Source organism: Melitaea cinxia, chromosome 17 (assembly GCF_905220565.1).
Source record: "Melitaea cinxia chromosome 17, ilMelCinx1.1, whole genome shotgun sequence".
Classification (NCBI taxonomy): Eukaryota; Metazoa; Arthropoda; class Insecta; order Lepidoptera; family Nymphalidae; genus Melitaea; species Melitaea cinxia.
In genome coordinates, this window is record NC_059410.1 from 8,967,994 (window position 1) to 8,983,323 (window position 15,330).

The window sequence follows — 15,330 nt, forward strand, 5'->3', positions numbered from 1 at the left end:
TCAAAGTTAAAGAAAAAATTTAAGCTTGTTTTGTCTACCTTAATTTAGTTTCTGTTCAAAAAATTTCCTAGAGAACGTTACACTGATTAAAATGTTTCACCTTTACTCTAATAATAAACTTTAAACTAAATAGTAAATACTAAGCTTATTTTTAATTATTGGTGTATATTTTTTTATATTATTGTACAATTTTTTCAATTTTAAAATTTTAAAATTGTTTTCTATAAAAAAATAAAACAGTTAATACTACCAAGTCAATTAGAAAAAGGCAACAAATACAATTTACCAATTGTGAATTGTCAAATTGGTTAACAACTTATCATACACATGCAGAGTATCAATCAATCAAATTTAATTTATAAATATCGAACATAGAAGAAATAAAGTTATGTTGATACTATATATCTATTAGCATTCTAAAAATGACTCTGTATAATGTTTTTTCTTTAAGTTTAATTTTTGCGATATTATTTACGAAAAGTATTACTAATGCTATTGAGGTAAATTTATAACATATTTTTTTGATAATACTAAATTTACAGTGAAACAACTATTAAAATTCATAAATTTAGATTCCAGAGAATTTTCAGAAGTCAAATCACACAAATAATTGGGCTGTATTAGTTGATACATCGAGATTTTGGTTCAATTATCGTCATGTAGCTAACGTGCTGTCGATATACCGAAGTGTAAAGCGATTGGGTATTCCAGACAGCCAAATTATACTCATGATATCCGACGACATGGCCTGTAATCCGAGAAATCCCCGTCCAGCTACTATATTTAATAATGCACATGAACAAATTAATGTTTATGGTGATGATGTTGAAGTTGATTACAGAGGATATGAAGTAAGTTATTTATTAAATTTACATTTCTAACCGAAGCCAAAAAAGGAGGAGACAACCTCATATTTTTTCATATTTTAAATGAAAGCTGGTGCTCGTCATGTGGTCCCATTTAAATTTGATCAACATCTAACAAGTAGTCTGACTTGTACATAATAATGTGTATTTAATTAGTTATTTTTCCAGTACTATGGATCTATTACTCATTAATGTAAACTGAAGTTTAATTTCTTTTCGTTTACAAGCAAACAATTATAAGTAATTTAACTTTTAGTAAAAAATATTAATAATTTGCAATTAAAAGTAACAGGAGTATATTATACAGGTTTCAGTTGAAAACTTTGTTCGTCTTCTCACCGGACGAGTACCTCCAGACACACCAAGATCTAAGCGTCTTCTTACCGATGAAGGAAGTAACATTCTTATCTACCTCACAGGACATGGTGGAGATGGCTTCTTAAAATTTCAAGATTCGGAAGAAATTACCAGTCAGGAGCTAGCTGACGCTCTTGAACAAATGTGGCAAAAACGAAGGTACTTATATGTATATGAAAAACACTTCAAAGATAAATTTTACAGTGAAACATAAGTTAAACGATGTTTGACTTTTATAACTTTATTATTTTAATTGTGGCATTAATTTTGTTTTATATATCATGATTTATTTTTCAGATATAATGAAATATTTTTCATAATAGACACTTGTCAAGCATCGTCTATGTATGAGAAGTTTTACTCCCCAAATATACTAGCGACAGCCAGCAGTCTTGTCGGTGAAGACTCACTCTCAGTAAGTATTATTCTCCTTATATTTTTGTTTTGTCATTCATTTTTTTTTTATGAAATCATTATTAATCATATATATGTTTATTTTATTAAAATAATTGTAATGTCGTCAGTATGTCTTAACAAATACTGGTAATCAATACATATAATAAAATGTAACAGGTCGCTGTCTGTTGTACATTTAAGATATCAGAGAAAAAATATTATTGGGACCTTTATCGTCTCAAATAACCCCAAAACAACAGAATTTTTGTTTGTGTGTTTGTGCACATTTATCTCAGAAACGGCTCCTATTTAGATGTGGTTTGGTTGTGGATCCTGGTTAGATGTGGTGATTTATAGAGTTTTATGTTAATTACAGCATCATGTCGACTCAGCAATAGGAGTGTACATAATTGATAGATACACATATTATGTGCTGGAATTTCTAGAAAATGTACATCCCAACAGTAAGAAGACTATGTCAGAATTTGTAAGTAGTTATTTATTTTGTAATATTATGTAAGAAATGTCTCTAATACCAATTATTCCTGTAGGTACAAAGCATTACTAAAAACTGATCTTTAATGCATTTTTGACGTGATAACGTCTAATAAATTGATAAATGCTGGCGGCATGAAAAAGGATTGTTCATTGCGTTTCGCTCCGCATTATCCCATTCCGCTCAGTACTTGCGCCGCATGTATCTATATTTCATATACTATCACTCGAATGGCCTATACGTCTGAGGAGTTGTTTTGTTGTCACGTTAAACTATCGTCCGTAAACCAACTTTACAGACCACCAATTTTTTTTCCAAATAGTTGTATAACTTTCAAGATTAAATCAAGTGAATAAATAAAGCCTTAACTTCCTTATATATATATATATATATATATAGGTCTCTATAAGGGGTTCCTAAACTTATTTTGTCTACTGCCCATAAATTATTTTATAGTGCATTTTCACCAACTTAAAAACCACTATAACTTTAAATTAATTTAATAAGCGAGCTATATTAACGGAGATTAAACATTATTTCCTAACGAAACTTTTACTATAACCCTCAAGAGTTACTTTAACTATTACGGCGCTCAAGTCTCAAGTTAACTCTTACGGGCTACACATGCTAATGAGAATGATTATTGTAACGCAACTTTATAGTATTTAGGCAGAGTATCTTTTATTTAAAATAAAACAAAGATAATCGATCTAATATAAAAAGTAATGTGAAGGATGATTTAAGTCCCAAGCCAATAAATTAAATCCCCAAGCCTCGACGCAACATTTTTCCTGGGTCTCTTACCGTACAAAGAATCCCTTTATGCATGCAGCGCCCACAAAGGAGCGTTATCGCCCACTTTGGGAAAGGCTGGTCTAGATTAAAAATGTCTTAGTCAAGCAATTCAAAATTGGGTCATCTGGTGGATATTCTAATACGATAAGTTTCTTTAATTAAAAATAATTCAAAAACATCACTGAACTCAGTTATTCCAATTGACATCAGAATTTTTTTCATTGAAATGAAATCTACCAAGTTCATATTAATTATTTAGAATTTTAAATTTTACTGCGATAGAGGAGTTATAACTTCTAATATTAGTGACAAATTTGACCAACCTATCTGTAGTGCGAGGTTTAGATGCTTACATACGTATCTTGGAAAGAGTAAGAAACATCCATCTGTAAGATGTATAATATAGGCTGTATAAGATTAATAATTGCATTTTTTTTATTAATGTTTCCAGCTTGCTGTGTGCCCAAAGAGTGCCTGTTTATCAACAGTGGGTGTTCGAAGAGATCTCTTCAAACGAGACCCAAGCAAAGTTCCCATCACAGATTTCTTTGGATCTGTCAGACCAGTTATTATCACCACAGATCCAATTGATATTCAAGAAGTACCAAAGAGAAAAAAATTACAATCAATGTAAGTATTAAAGAGCTTTGTATACACTAATGTACTATAAAGCAGATTACTATTTAAGAGCCATTTCACAAAAATCGGTAACAATCCGCGAAATTGTAATATTAAGACGTCGTTAATCTCAGTGTTGGATGCAATAATGTAATTTATATTCTTGAAATATAATAAAGCAACCTTTGTTGTAGTCCATAGTCAGATCAGAATTTTGATTTATATTATGTGTATAAAATTATTAACCTTTTCATCAGCCTCCTCCCTAGGTAAACGGTCGCAATGTATACATTGAAGTCCTACTTTTCAATAACCTCTACATTGAAACCATTTTAAAAAAATATCATAATATGTGGAATATAATTTTGTTGCACACTATCATAGATTTTTATTCCATTTGTATCTCTATTAAACGATAAAAAAAATTTAAAGTTACGAATATTTTCCAAATAAGTACAATTTTAAAAGCGATATTTCTCTTAGAAAACTAAGAAATTTTAACGAACTATCTTCATCAAAGTAAACTTACATCATTAAGGAATACAAAAAAAAAATTAAAAGATGTAATTATTTTTAATACATTTTATATTAAATAATAAAAAGATAGTATATATTACCACGCATCAAGCCCAGTAAATCAGTCGAGCGCTAGCGCTCTTAGAGGTAAGGTCCACGCCAAATTCTACGCAGCCGTCTCTTTCGCTCACACGCGCCAAGCGCCTGTTGTTATAGCGGATAAAACGCATTTGATACTTTCATAATAAAATATAAATAAAATAAACATATTACGAAAATGACTGTAAAATAATATAATGATAATTTCTGTAAACAAATGTATAATTTAATTTTCTTTTCTCACACTATCAATACAAATAAGCATTTCAATCTGTTTGTCTTGTTATTTGTTAATTAATATGTTTGTCGGTGTCGATGTCATAAAATGCTATTTTATTCATATCGTAAATATTAGATTCATTCGTAAACTAAAAAAACGAAATCAATTTAAAAAAAAATTGTTTCATAAAATTGATTTTTTATTTTTATTTTAAATTTATTGACTGTTGTTATATAACATACTTGAAATTTTTAACAAATTAATTATGTAAAAAACATTTTATACCATAGTTATTAATTTTTATTATACATTAGAAAATGATCAAGATGGTCTTTTGGTTGTCACACTATACTTACTAATAATAATAATAAATATTTGCACAATACACACACGGTCGTCTGTTCCTAAAGTAAGCAACTTAATGCTTCTGTTATAGGTTACAGCCGACTGGTATATATAGCTACATATTTTTTTTTTTTTTTTTTCGATAAACATACTTATAAATAATACATATATAAATATATAAATAAATATTTATATTACACCCAGACTCGGGGTGGGAATCGAACCCACAACCCTCGGAGCAGAAAGCAGGGTCACTACAAACTGCGCCAACGGGCTAGTCGAAACTAGTTGTTACTAGCACAAAGATCGCGCGGCTCGTACGATTCGCGCGATGCCGACCAAATTTACCTAAACTTGCAGAGCGTAAAATTGTGAAATGGCTCTTAAAATATAACACAGTTTTTTTTTTATAACATTTATATATTTTTATATACATTCATATACACGGTCACACATCTGTTTCTAAAGTAAGCAACCTAATGCTGTGTTGTAGGTAACAGCCGACTAATATAGCTAGCTATTTATTAAATAATTAATTTATTTATATGTTTATTATTTATTTATATTATTATTATATTATTAGATAGTAAGATTCACTTTTTTGCCTTTTTGATGACCCTACTCTGTTTTGTTTTAAAATCTCCTCTACCGCTCGCTAGGAAATCGCTTACCTAGCGATAAAGTCTTAGCCTTTGTGCTTATTATTATTTTGTTAGTTTTTATTTCTTTAAGATACCTATGTACTTTAACTTTTATGCACAATAATGTATATTTCTTCTTCTTCATTTTTTTTTCGATAAACACATAAATAATACTTATATAAATAAATCCCCCGTGTAGGGACGGGCAGTAGAATACGATTTCCTACGGCCCGGCAAGAAGGCCTGTCGTAAGAGCCGACAAAATTCTTGCAGTGGTAGGCTTCGGCCGTGGCTTGATTACCACCCTCTGGGTAAAGTCGCGCCGCCAAACGGCAATCGCCGTGTTCCGGGGCGGGTCCCAGAGCAGCCATTTGGGGGATGAGTCTGGGTAGTTGTGGCACTCTATGTGACCGATTCTGTCTGCTCATCACTGCCGCATCCTGGCTTCGGAGAGTAGCGGGATCCGAGGCACGGTGCCGCCGCTGGCCGACCGTAGGAAGTTGGGGGCCCAAGTAGCAGGATAGCCACCTGTGCAAGGCTGCCCCGCCACCTGACGAAAAATCCCAGAATAATCTACCCTGCCGGTTGGCGACCGGAAGAGAGGACCAGGTAGCCATTCTGGGGGGGCTCGGGCGTCCCCGCGGTCTCCGCGTCAGGCTCCCTCCGTGCGGCGGTGTTGAGTCTGACACCTGGTTGGTAGGATGCCGCCTCGTCCAGTTCGCGTTCCCCAGCACCTATTCACTCCCCATGAAAGCACACAAAAGTAAAATAAGGTATACACAGCGGCTGCACGTCCTCCCATTGAAAGTGCACCTCTCTAACATCCGAGGTCTGCACTCCAATCTCAATCTGTCCACCACCACCTAGAAACAGAAAAACCGCAGCTGCTGTTCCTCACTGAGACGCAGATCAGATGTCCGGCTGACACGGCGTACCTCAGCTACCCCGGGTATTCTCTGGAGCACAGGTTCATACCTCGTGCCGGAGTCTGTGTGTACGTCCGTGATGACATTTGCATCAAGCGTCTTAAGCACCTTGAGACATCCAGTTACTCCATCCTATGGGTTCTGGTGGACACAGGACAGGAGAAAATCCTGTATGCCTGTGTCTACCGTTCGCACAGTGAAGACGTGGAAACAACTCAGTTATGTGATCATCTTACCCTAACGGCGGATAAGGCTCGAGAGCGTTACCCTTCGGCACAGTTAGTCATCCTGGGGGACTTCAACGCCCACCACCAGGAGTAGCTGTACCCATACCAGGTGACCGACCATGCTGGGAGAGAAGTGCGTAAACTAGCCTTGACGCTAGACCTCACCCAGCTTGTAAATTGTGCTACCAGGGTACCAGACGTAGACTCTCATACCGCCAACTGCTTAGACCTATTTTTAACAACTGATCCAGACAGTTACTCAATAACAGTTTCTGCACCACTGGGTACTTCTGACCACTGTCTGGTAAAATCTATATCCGTCTGTTCCCCACCCGAAGAAGCCCCATGTGGCCCAAGACGGGTGTGGCGATACAAAGCAGCAGATTGGGATGAGATGCGTCACTTTTTCTCGTCCTATCCTTGGCGAGAGGTATGCTTTTCTTCTGATGATCCGTCGAGCTGCGCTGAAGCCATTACCGCGGTTATACGTCAGGGTATGGAATATTTTATACCATACTCTGACGTAGCGATGAATGGAAAAGCTCGCCCATGGTTTGATGCGGACTGCTATCGTGCAGAAGCCAAAAAGCGGTCGGCATACACTGCATGGGCTGAATCTCGAGCGCGCAAGTCTCCGAATTCTCGGAATTTGAAGAAAGCTTTTAACCAAGCCGCCAAGTCATGTAAAAGGACGTTACGCAGGGCTAGATTCAACCATATCAGCCGCATTGGGGCCAAACTAGCTTCTTACCCTTCTGGGAGCAAAGCGTTTTGGTCCCTGGCAAAAGCCGTTGAATCTAACTTTTGTCGACCGTCACTTCCACCATTGCTGAGGACTAATGGATCACTGGTCCATTCTGCAAAAGAGAAAGCGGATTTGTTTGCATCTCTTTTTGCTGAGAACTCGCGTCTGGATGTCGCAGGAAAAGCTCCACCAATCTCAACTCGTGCTGACTGCATTATGGCAGAAGTACGCATACGCCAAAAAGAGATCCTTAAAATCCTGCAAACTCTAGACGTAAACAAGGCCAGCGGACCGGACGGTATACCAGCGATAGTCCTGCGTACATGTGCCCCTGAGTTGTCTCCACCTCTTACACGCCTGTACCGCCTGTCACTTAAGACTGGCAAAGTGCCGAAGTCTTGGAAGCTTGCCAACGTGCAGCCTGCGCCCAAAAAAGGTAGTCGTGCAGACCCTGTCAATTACCGTCCCATCTCGGTCACGTCCATACTCTGTAAGACTATGGAACGTGCACTGAACAACAAACTCTTGGCCCACTTGGAAGGTAACGATCTCCTCAGCGACCGGCAGTACGGTTTCCGCCAGCACCGTTCGACTGGGGACCTTCTAGTGTATGTCACACATGTATAGAGTGAGGCCATTGATAAACACGGCGAAGCACTTGCCGTGTCTCTCGATATCTCGAAGGCCTTTGACAGAGTTTGGCACGCGAGCCTTATAAGCAAGCTTCCTTCATATGGTATCCCACCTGGCCTTTGCACTTGGATTTCTGACTTCCTGAGCGAACGTTCAATACAAGTTGTCCTTGACGGATACTCGTCGGACCAAAAGGCTATCAACGCCGGTGTTCCTCAGGGATCAGTCTTGTCCGCTACCCTCTTCCTGCTGCATATTAACGATCTGCTCGTCCCCGGTACCTTTGGGTATGCTGACGACAGCACAGTGACGGACAGATACTTTTCGAGTGCAAGGGCTAGTAAGGATGTTATCCAGTCTTGTCGAGAGGATATGGTCAGCCGCTTGAACGTCGCCCTCCAGGCAGTCTCCGAATGGGGCGATGCCAATCTGGTCACGTTCAATGCTACAAAAACACAGGCGTGTGTGTTCTCCTCTAAACGGAGCCCTTTACACCTGGCTCCGACTTTCCGGGATGTTTCTGTAGAAATTACCGACTCCCTACAGCTCCTCGGTGTAGAGCTAACGTCCAATCTGAACTTTGGGCAACACATCGAGTCCAAAGCAAAAACTGCAGCAAAAAAACTAGGTATTCTCTCTAAGGTCAGGCGTTACTTCACTCCAGAACAGCTGCTTCAACTATATCAAGCACAAGTTCGGTCTTGTATGGAGTATTGCTGCCATCTTTGGGATGGATCCGCCAAATACCAACTGGCAACTCTGAACTCGGTGGAAAAACGAGCTAAGAGACTCATAGGTGACCCTACTCTGACAGACACCAAGTTGCAGAGTCTCGATCATCGGCGTAGGGTAGATCGTCTGTCGGTGTTCTACAAAATATATTTCGGTGAGTGTGCGAAGGAATTGCACGATCTAATTCCCCCAACAACCTTCCGCCATCGGGACACTAGGCGCGGTCGATCTTTCCATCCTTATGTCATCGATATGCCACTTACGCGCACAAAACGCTTTGGCACTACTTTCCTGATGCGCACAGCTAAGGAATGGAACTCGTTGCCCGCGTCTGTGTTTCCCGAACGATACAATCTGGGTGCCTTCATGGCCAGAGTGAATAGGCTGTTATTAGGCAGGCATGCTCCACCTTCGACCGCATCGTCACTTAACATCAGGTGAGATTGTGGTCAAATACCTGCCTATTTGACTCGGGGTGGGAATCGAACCCACGACTAGTACTGCGCCAACGGGCTAGTTTGTTGGTGTTGTTTAATTTTCTTATATCTTGTATCATTTTTTCTGGAATAGAATACTTTACCTAACGTATATGTATATTTTTTATTGCTGCTAAAACTTCTCAGATGTTTTTACTGAATCTATTTTACAGTAGCAAACTAACAAGATTAATAGAAACTCAAAAGTAAAAAATGGATTGCCATGATATCACTATGCCAATTATATTATCAGTAGTAGTAACACAGTTTGATACTTTCACAATCTTTATTTTATACTAATACTTTTTTTGTTTGATTACTGATCTTTATTTTATCACGCCTTTTTATATTAATTTTTTTTTAATTTGTTGCAGAAACAAAAACAAACTGTCACAGAGGAAGGAATACTTACCACAATTTCCAATGCATTTAGTACCAACTACTGTATAAATAATTATTAGTGTAATATTTATATTATAAATAATAAAACTTTCTTAAAATATATATTGTTTTATTAATGTTGTATGTAAAAGTACCTATACTTTTTCTCCTGTAAGGAGAGACACATAGGCATATGCCCAGCTGTGGGATGTTACAGCCGTATCTAAAAGCAACAAGTAAAAAAGAAAACAAGTTTCATTTGTTCGGATATTTATTTCTTTGTAAGTACTAAGAATAAATTTTTTTTAACATCATGTAACACAACCAATTCGATAGTTAAAGAGTCGATAACGCAATACATATTAGCAACAGGTACACACATGCTGATATGAGATCAAAATCTAAAGGACTATAGCACCATTTTAGTTACTATCTAGGCCATTCTTTTGGTCTAACATTCGTTCCATATTTCTATAGGTACATTAATCTAATCTAAAAGCGAGATAACTTTATTAATTGTCTATATTTTTAATTTTTGTAATCTTAGGACTCGTACAAATATTGATAGTTCAAAAATGAAAGTTATTTTCCTAAAGATAATCAATCAATCAACTTTTATAGTACCAATTCATTTACTTGTTTTATTACATATTAAACCGACTAACTTAGCTAAAAAGGTGCTCACTTTTTACTATTATCTGATAAATGCCATTTGACATTTAATGTTATCTTTATGCATATTTTTTATATTTCGTTCAATGTATACAGTATTCTTTTACATTTTTTTTAATATTTAATAAAAACTTAAATAAAAATTGTATATCGAATCATATCCATGAATTGATAATTATAAATTGTTAACAGAACATTTAAAATTTTTAATCCATAAATTTCACTTGGTACAAAAGGTAAGCAAGTAATATAAATTTTTAAATTAATACATATTACAAACCGTCAGACCAACGTAAGACCTTAGTGAAGGACACATTAAAATTTCGCTACTTCGTCAAAGTTAGTCAAATTTTAGTGTGTCATACAAAAGCTATGTCTAAAATTATGAAAAACCTATAATCACTGAACCACGTAATAGTAAACTCAGTAAATTTGATACTTAATCAATAAAACCAATAATTGTAGTTACATTTATCTCCAAATATTTGTTCTCCTAGGACTCAAAAGTCAATCAAAGTGAGTTGAAGGGTTTTACGGTGGTTTTTTTAATACGTAAGAGTATTTATAGGCGCTTTTTTGATCTTCAATTTTTATGTATCAGACTAATCATTGTTGTTGAAAGAATGTATTCTTGTAACATGTAATGCGTACAAAATTATTTTATACAATTTTTAGATTATATACTCCAACAAATGCATCCGCAAATACTTAAATATATATGTATCTAATAGCTATAGTATTTTATTTAAATAGCCTGTTTTGATATAGTTTTATTACTTTTCTTTAGCACTATGACTAGTTTATAAAAATTATCATTTAGTACAGAACTATACACGTACTTTTATCAATTATATTGCACCATCCATGATCAAATCATGATAATAATTTAACGATACGCTAGTGGAAGTGCAATACTGACAATGACTATAATATCAACTATTTATAATTTGTGCCTTTGTATATGATATAAGCTTCAAAACTCATTGCTCACTGCAGACTAATTTTCGTTGAAGATTCTTATGCATAGTAAAAATTATAGCTGGTAAATATCACTAATACTATATATGTACGAGAGAGAGAGAGAGAGAGAGAGAGAGAGAGAAACAGAGAACATCAAAACCAAAAATAACAACTTCTAGAAATTTTGTTTGAAATTTGACTTGGATAGGTTTTTTAGTTTTGATACTGGAGATCTAGCTTAAATCCGGTAAAGGTGTCATCACACAACATCGTAGCATTCGATGAGAATGTTGTAGTAAAATTATAAAGAAGTAATTTTTCAAGTAAGTATTTGTCAAGTATTAGCTAGTACTAAATAAACATTATGATAGTTGGTCAACAAGATCACATTTATCAATTAAATAACAAATGAGTAAAAATAAAAATTGTACCTACATTAAACAATACAAAATCATTGGTAACAATTATAGTATAAAAAACAAGTACCTAATTATAAGGAAAATGTACAGTATTGTAGGGTAGTCTGTGGTAGCTTTAAACAGCGTACCATTGTGTTATTTACCTCAATAATAGTACAAAATAAGACTAATTGTTCACACAATAATGAACAAGTTATAACAGGATGACGATTATTACATTTGAATAGTAAATTAAATAACAATTGTTATGTATGTTCCATTTACATTTGCTTATGTGTGGAATCATAATAAGTATATAAGTTCCGTAAAATCACGATTAATAGTACATATTGTGATTAAAAAAAAAACTACTAAATATTTAATTTTATTCAACAAAACAATTAAATTTGATATATAAATCATCCATATAAAAATATACTACAAACCAATAAAAATCATTTTGTCTTTTTTCAAGTATCACTGAAATGATTAAACATTTTTAAATATATTGAGTTAAAATATAATAAAATAATATACACAAAAATTATTTTAAAGGTAAATTGACTTAAAACATAATCCTAAAATGTACATCATACCTACATATTTAATACGTACTTAAAAATATAGTCTGGTAACAGGTAACCCCTATAAAAATGATCATAAATATTACCACATCGATTAATAGGTACATGTATCATATAATTTACCATCTCATAAATTTACATTACGGAAATACGGACAGTAAACATTAGGCATTTATTTGGAATAAACTAATTTTGTACTTGCGTTTATTCTTGGTGTGATAAAATGAATACATATTTAATAATTTAATTTTTTAATTAATGATATTTTATTGTATTTTGGAAACCAACACATTTAGTTTTGATTTTAATGATATATTATTAGGAAGAAATAATGTAGAAATAAATTACGGCAATCAGTCAACTGAAATCAAATTTAATTAGATAGGTAGGTACTCATTCTTACATTTTGAGCTTAAGTTTTATTCTCTAACTCCCATAAAAAGCAATTATTTTTCATATTTTATTTTAACACGATTGATAGAATTTGTATTCTTTAAAAGATCAACATTTTTGTTGATTACAGTGGTCTCTGCTCAATTTGCCATGCCGCAGAATAGCACATTAGCAGCATTCTTTATATTGATCTATGTTTGCAAAACGCATTGCCATATCATGGTCTACAATCGCATATTGCACGTTTATTTCATGACTAACATATCTACGTATATGGAAGCACTAATAAATCTTTTGTTTTAATAAAATAGATTATCATAAATATATTATGTCTAGTACCTCCATCGACTATTTCAGCTAGTAAGTAATTCTAAATAATTATAGTCCGACACAAGAAATCTAAACTTGAAAAATGGTGTGATATAGTAGTAATAAAATTACAATACTACTGAAGTTATTATTAACTTAGTTTAATACTTGAACAATCATATTATTTATTAATAAAAAATTAAGTGTCAACATTAAGCTGATCTTAATATATTTTGAAATTTCTATTTAAGGACCTGTGACAATAACATAAACAATATTTGTATACTTTTTTTATGAAATCTATACTTGTTTAAAGAAATTTTATTGGATAGGTGCCAAACTTTAATATAAGCGCACAGACAAGTAGGTAGGTACAAGTTTGATGAACTCAATGAAATTGTTTTAGTGATTTTACTACAGATTAATAGTATTAATTAAATTTATTTATAATAAATATTTGCTATTATTAATAAACATTTAGGTATTTAACATTAACAAATAGAGAAAATAATAATTTGTATTTTACAACAAACTAATAGGTACGAATTTAAAAAAAAAAAATTACGAAAAGGAATCCAAAAATGGCTATTGATGTTTTGTTTTATTTATATCTTTTTATAATCTTAATTGTTTTATGCTTATTTTATTGAAGATGCATACTTATAGATATATCTGTAACAAACTTTTTCACATTAAAATGTTCAACTATAAGTATATACAACAGTTTCATACAAACTTAATAAAGAGACGAAATACTTCAAAAAATCTATTTCCTATATTGGATATTGCACATTTTTTAAACAGATAAATAATCATGAAATAATGCCAAGTAGCTACATAAAAAAAAGTGACAAAAATACATTGTTATCCTATTTTATCTATTGTTTAAATTTATGAATTTATTTTTTTAGAATGAGACAAAGTTTATTTTGAAACATACATGATATTATAAAATTTAGCATAATTTTACACACATTAATCTAACGACGGATCGATTATGTGGCTTTATGCTGTTTCCCTTTACAATCAGTCTTCCCGATATTTTTTTCGCACTCAATCGTTTTGTTTGGGCTAATATACCTAGCGATGAAATGAAGCAATCAAATATGTTGGGACCAGGCGCTCATCCATCGTTCCCGTCGTCTTTTTTAACTATCTCGTAGTAGTTGTCGATAGTGTAGTTGAACAGTTGGAAGTCGTATCTGCAAATAAATTTTTTTGTGGTAACGAACTAATAATAATAAAAAGCTAATCTGACAGACGTTGTCTCCTTCTTGCGAACTGTCAAACGCATGAAATAGGCCAGTAATAATTTTGTTTGCTCCGATTCAAAAAATACCGACTTCAATTAGGTAGGTACATCGACAAGTGATAAACGTAGGTAGACGAAAAAATAGTCAAGTAAATACGCGTTATCGAAGATTACTCAAAAAGTTGTAATCAGATCTCGATGAAATTGTGACTACCTACATGATAAAACCAGCTTTCGATTAAATTAAAAATCATCAAAATCCATGCACCCAGTAAAAAGTTATGCGGTTAGGTTAGGTCGACGGAAAAAATAGTCAAGTAGAAACGCATTATTAGATATAACATGAAAACAAGTTGTTAGATGTCAAATAAATTTAAATGAGACCAAATGACACGCATCACCTATCGATAATTTTTTTTTATCGACATCGGTCCACCCAGTCAAAAGTTCTAATGTAACAAACATAAAAAAATACAATCGAATTGAGAACCTCCTCCTTTTTTGGAAGTCGGTTAAAAATAGAATTAAAGTTTGCACTAAATTGCCCATCCAATTTATCTTAAACTTTTATTATTATTAGTCCAATATTTTAAGAGTTATCCGGCTGAGAGAGAAAACCCCTTCATTAAATAGGAATTAAATCATAAGCGGTAAGTTTTACAAAAAAGTTTATAAAAAACAAAATATGCAAAAATTTACTCTCTACAATATATTTCAATAACTTTTTTCCTAGAGTGCATTGTTTCGGAGATATCGGCCAAAAAACGTTTTTTCAACTTGGCGTTTGAAGCTCCACCTAAATCTGCCAGCATTTTGTGATTTTATGCTCAGCAAGTGATCCTAAATCTTAAAAAGAAAATGGCTCTGAAATTTAGTGTAAGGTTGAACCGAAATTCCTATTTTTACGGGCTCAAAACAAATTGTTAAATAATAATCATTATATTTTAATCTCTAGTAACATTACCAATATACCAAGACAAGATATTATAGGGATTATAATAAACAATAATATACTAATTTGACTAGCCCGTTGGCGCAGTATTTAGTGGCCCTGCTTTCTGTTCCGTGGGTGCGGGTTCGATTCCCGCCTGAGTCTGGGTGTAATATTTGTATTTATATATTTAAGTATGTAGATATAAAGATAGTAATCTAATTGGTGTAAGTATTGCCGTTCTAGTTAGATTTATATTGATAATGCGAATAATTAATAAGTAATTTTGTAGTGGATAAATATAGAACCTACTTGAACTGATTTTAATATTTTTTCATTTTTAATAGACTCCAGAAGGCAAT

The 15,330-nt window shown here is 33.7% G+C and overlaps 2 protein-coding genes across 2 annotated transcripts in view; one reads left to right on the forward strand and one right to left on the reverse strand.

The window, feature by feature from the left end:
* The first annotated feature begins 311 nt into the window (after positions 1 to 311).
* LOC123661934 (putative GPI-anchor transamidase) lies at positions 312 to 9,590 on the forward strand. Its single transcript, XM_045596866.1, has 7 exons — positions 312 to 500; positions 573 to 851; positions 1,174 to 1,382; positions 1,521 to 1,638; positions 1,996 to 2,106; positions 3,362 to 3,540; positions 9,463 to 9,590. Exons 1-7 carry the CDS (start codon positions 423 to 425, stop codon positions 9,536 to 9,538), a joined length of 1,050 nt encoding a protein of 349 aa, XP_045452822.1. The 5' UTR covers positions 312 to 422; the 3' UTR covers positions 9,539 to 9,590.
* Positions 9,591 to 13,355: 3,765 nt separating this feature from the next.
* Positions 13,356 to 15,330, reverse strand: part of LOC123661628 (carbohydrate sulfotransferase 11) — a 46,283-nt gene continuing 44,308 nt past the window's right edge. The window contains exon 7 of the mRNA XM_045596584.1: positions 13,356 to 13,987. Coding sequence (XP_045452540.1) covers positions 13,909 to 13,987 — 79 coding nt within the window. The 3' untranslated portion in view covers positions 13,356 to 13,908. The remainder of the gene's footprint in view (positions 13,988 to 15,330) is intronic.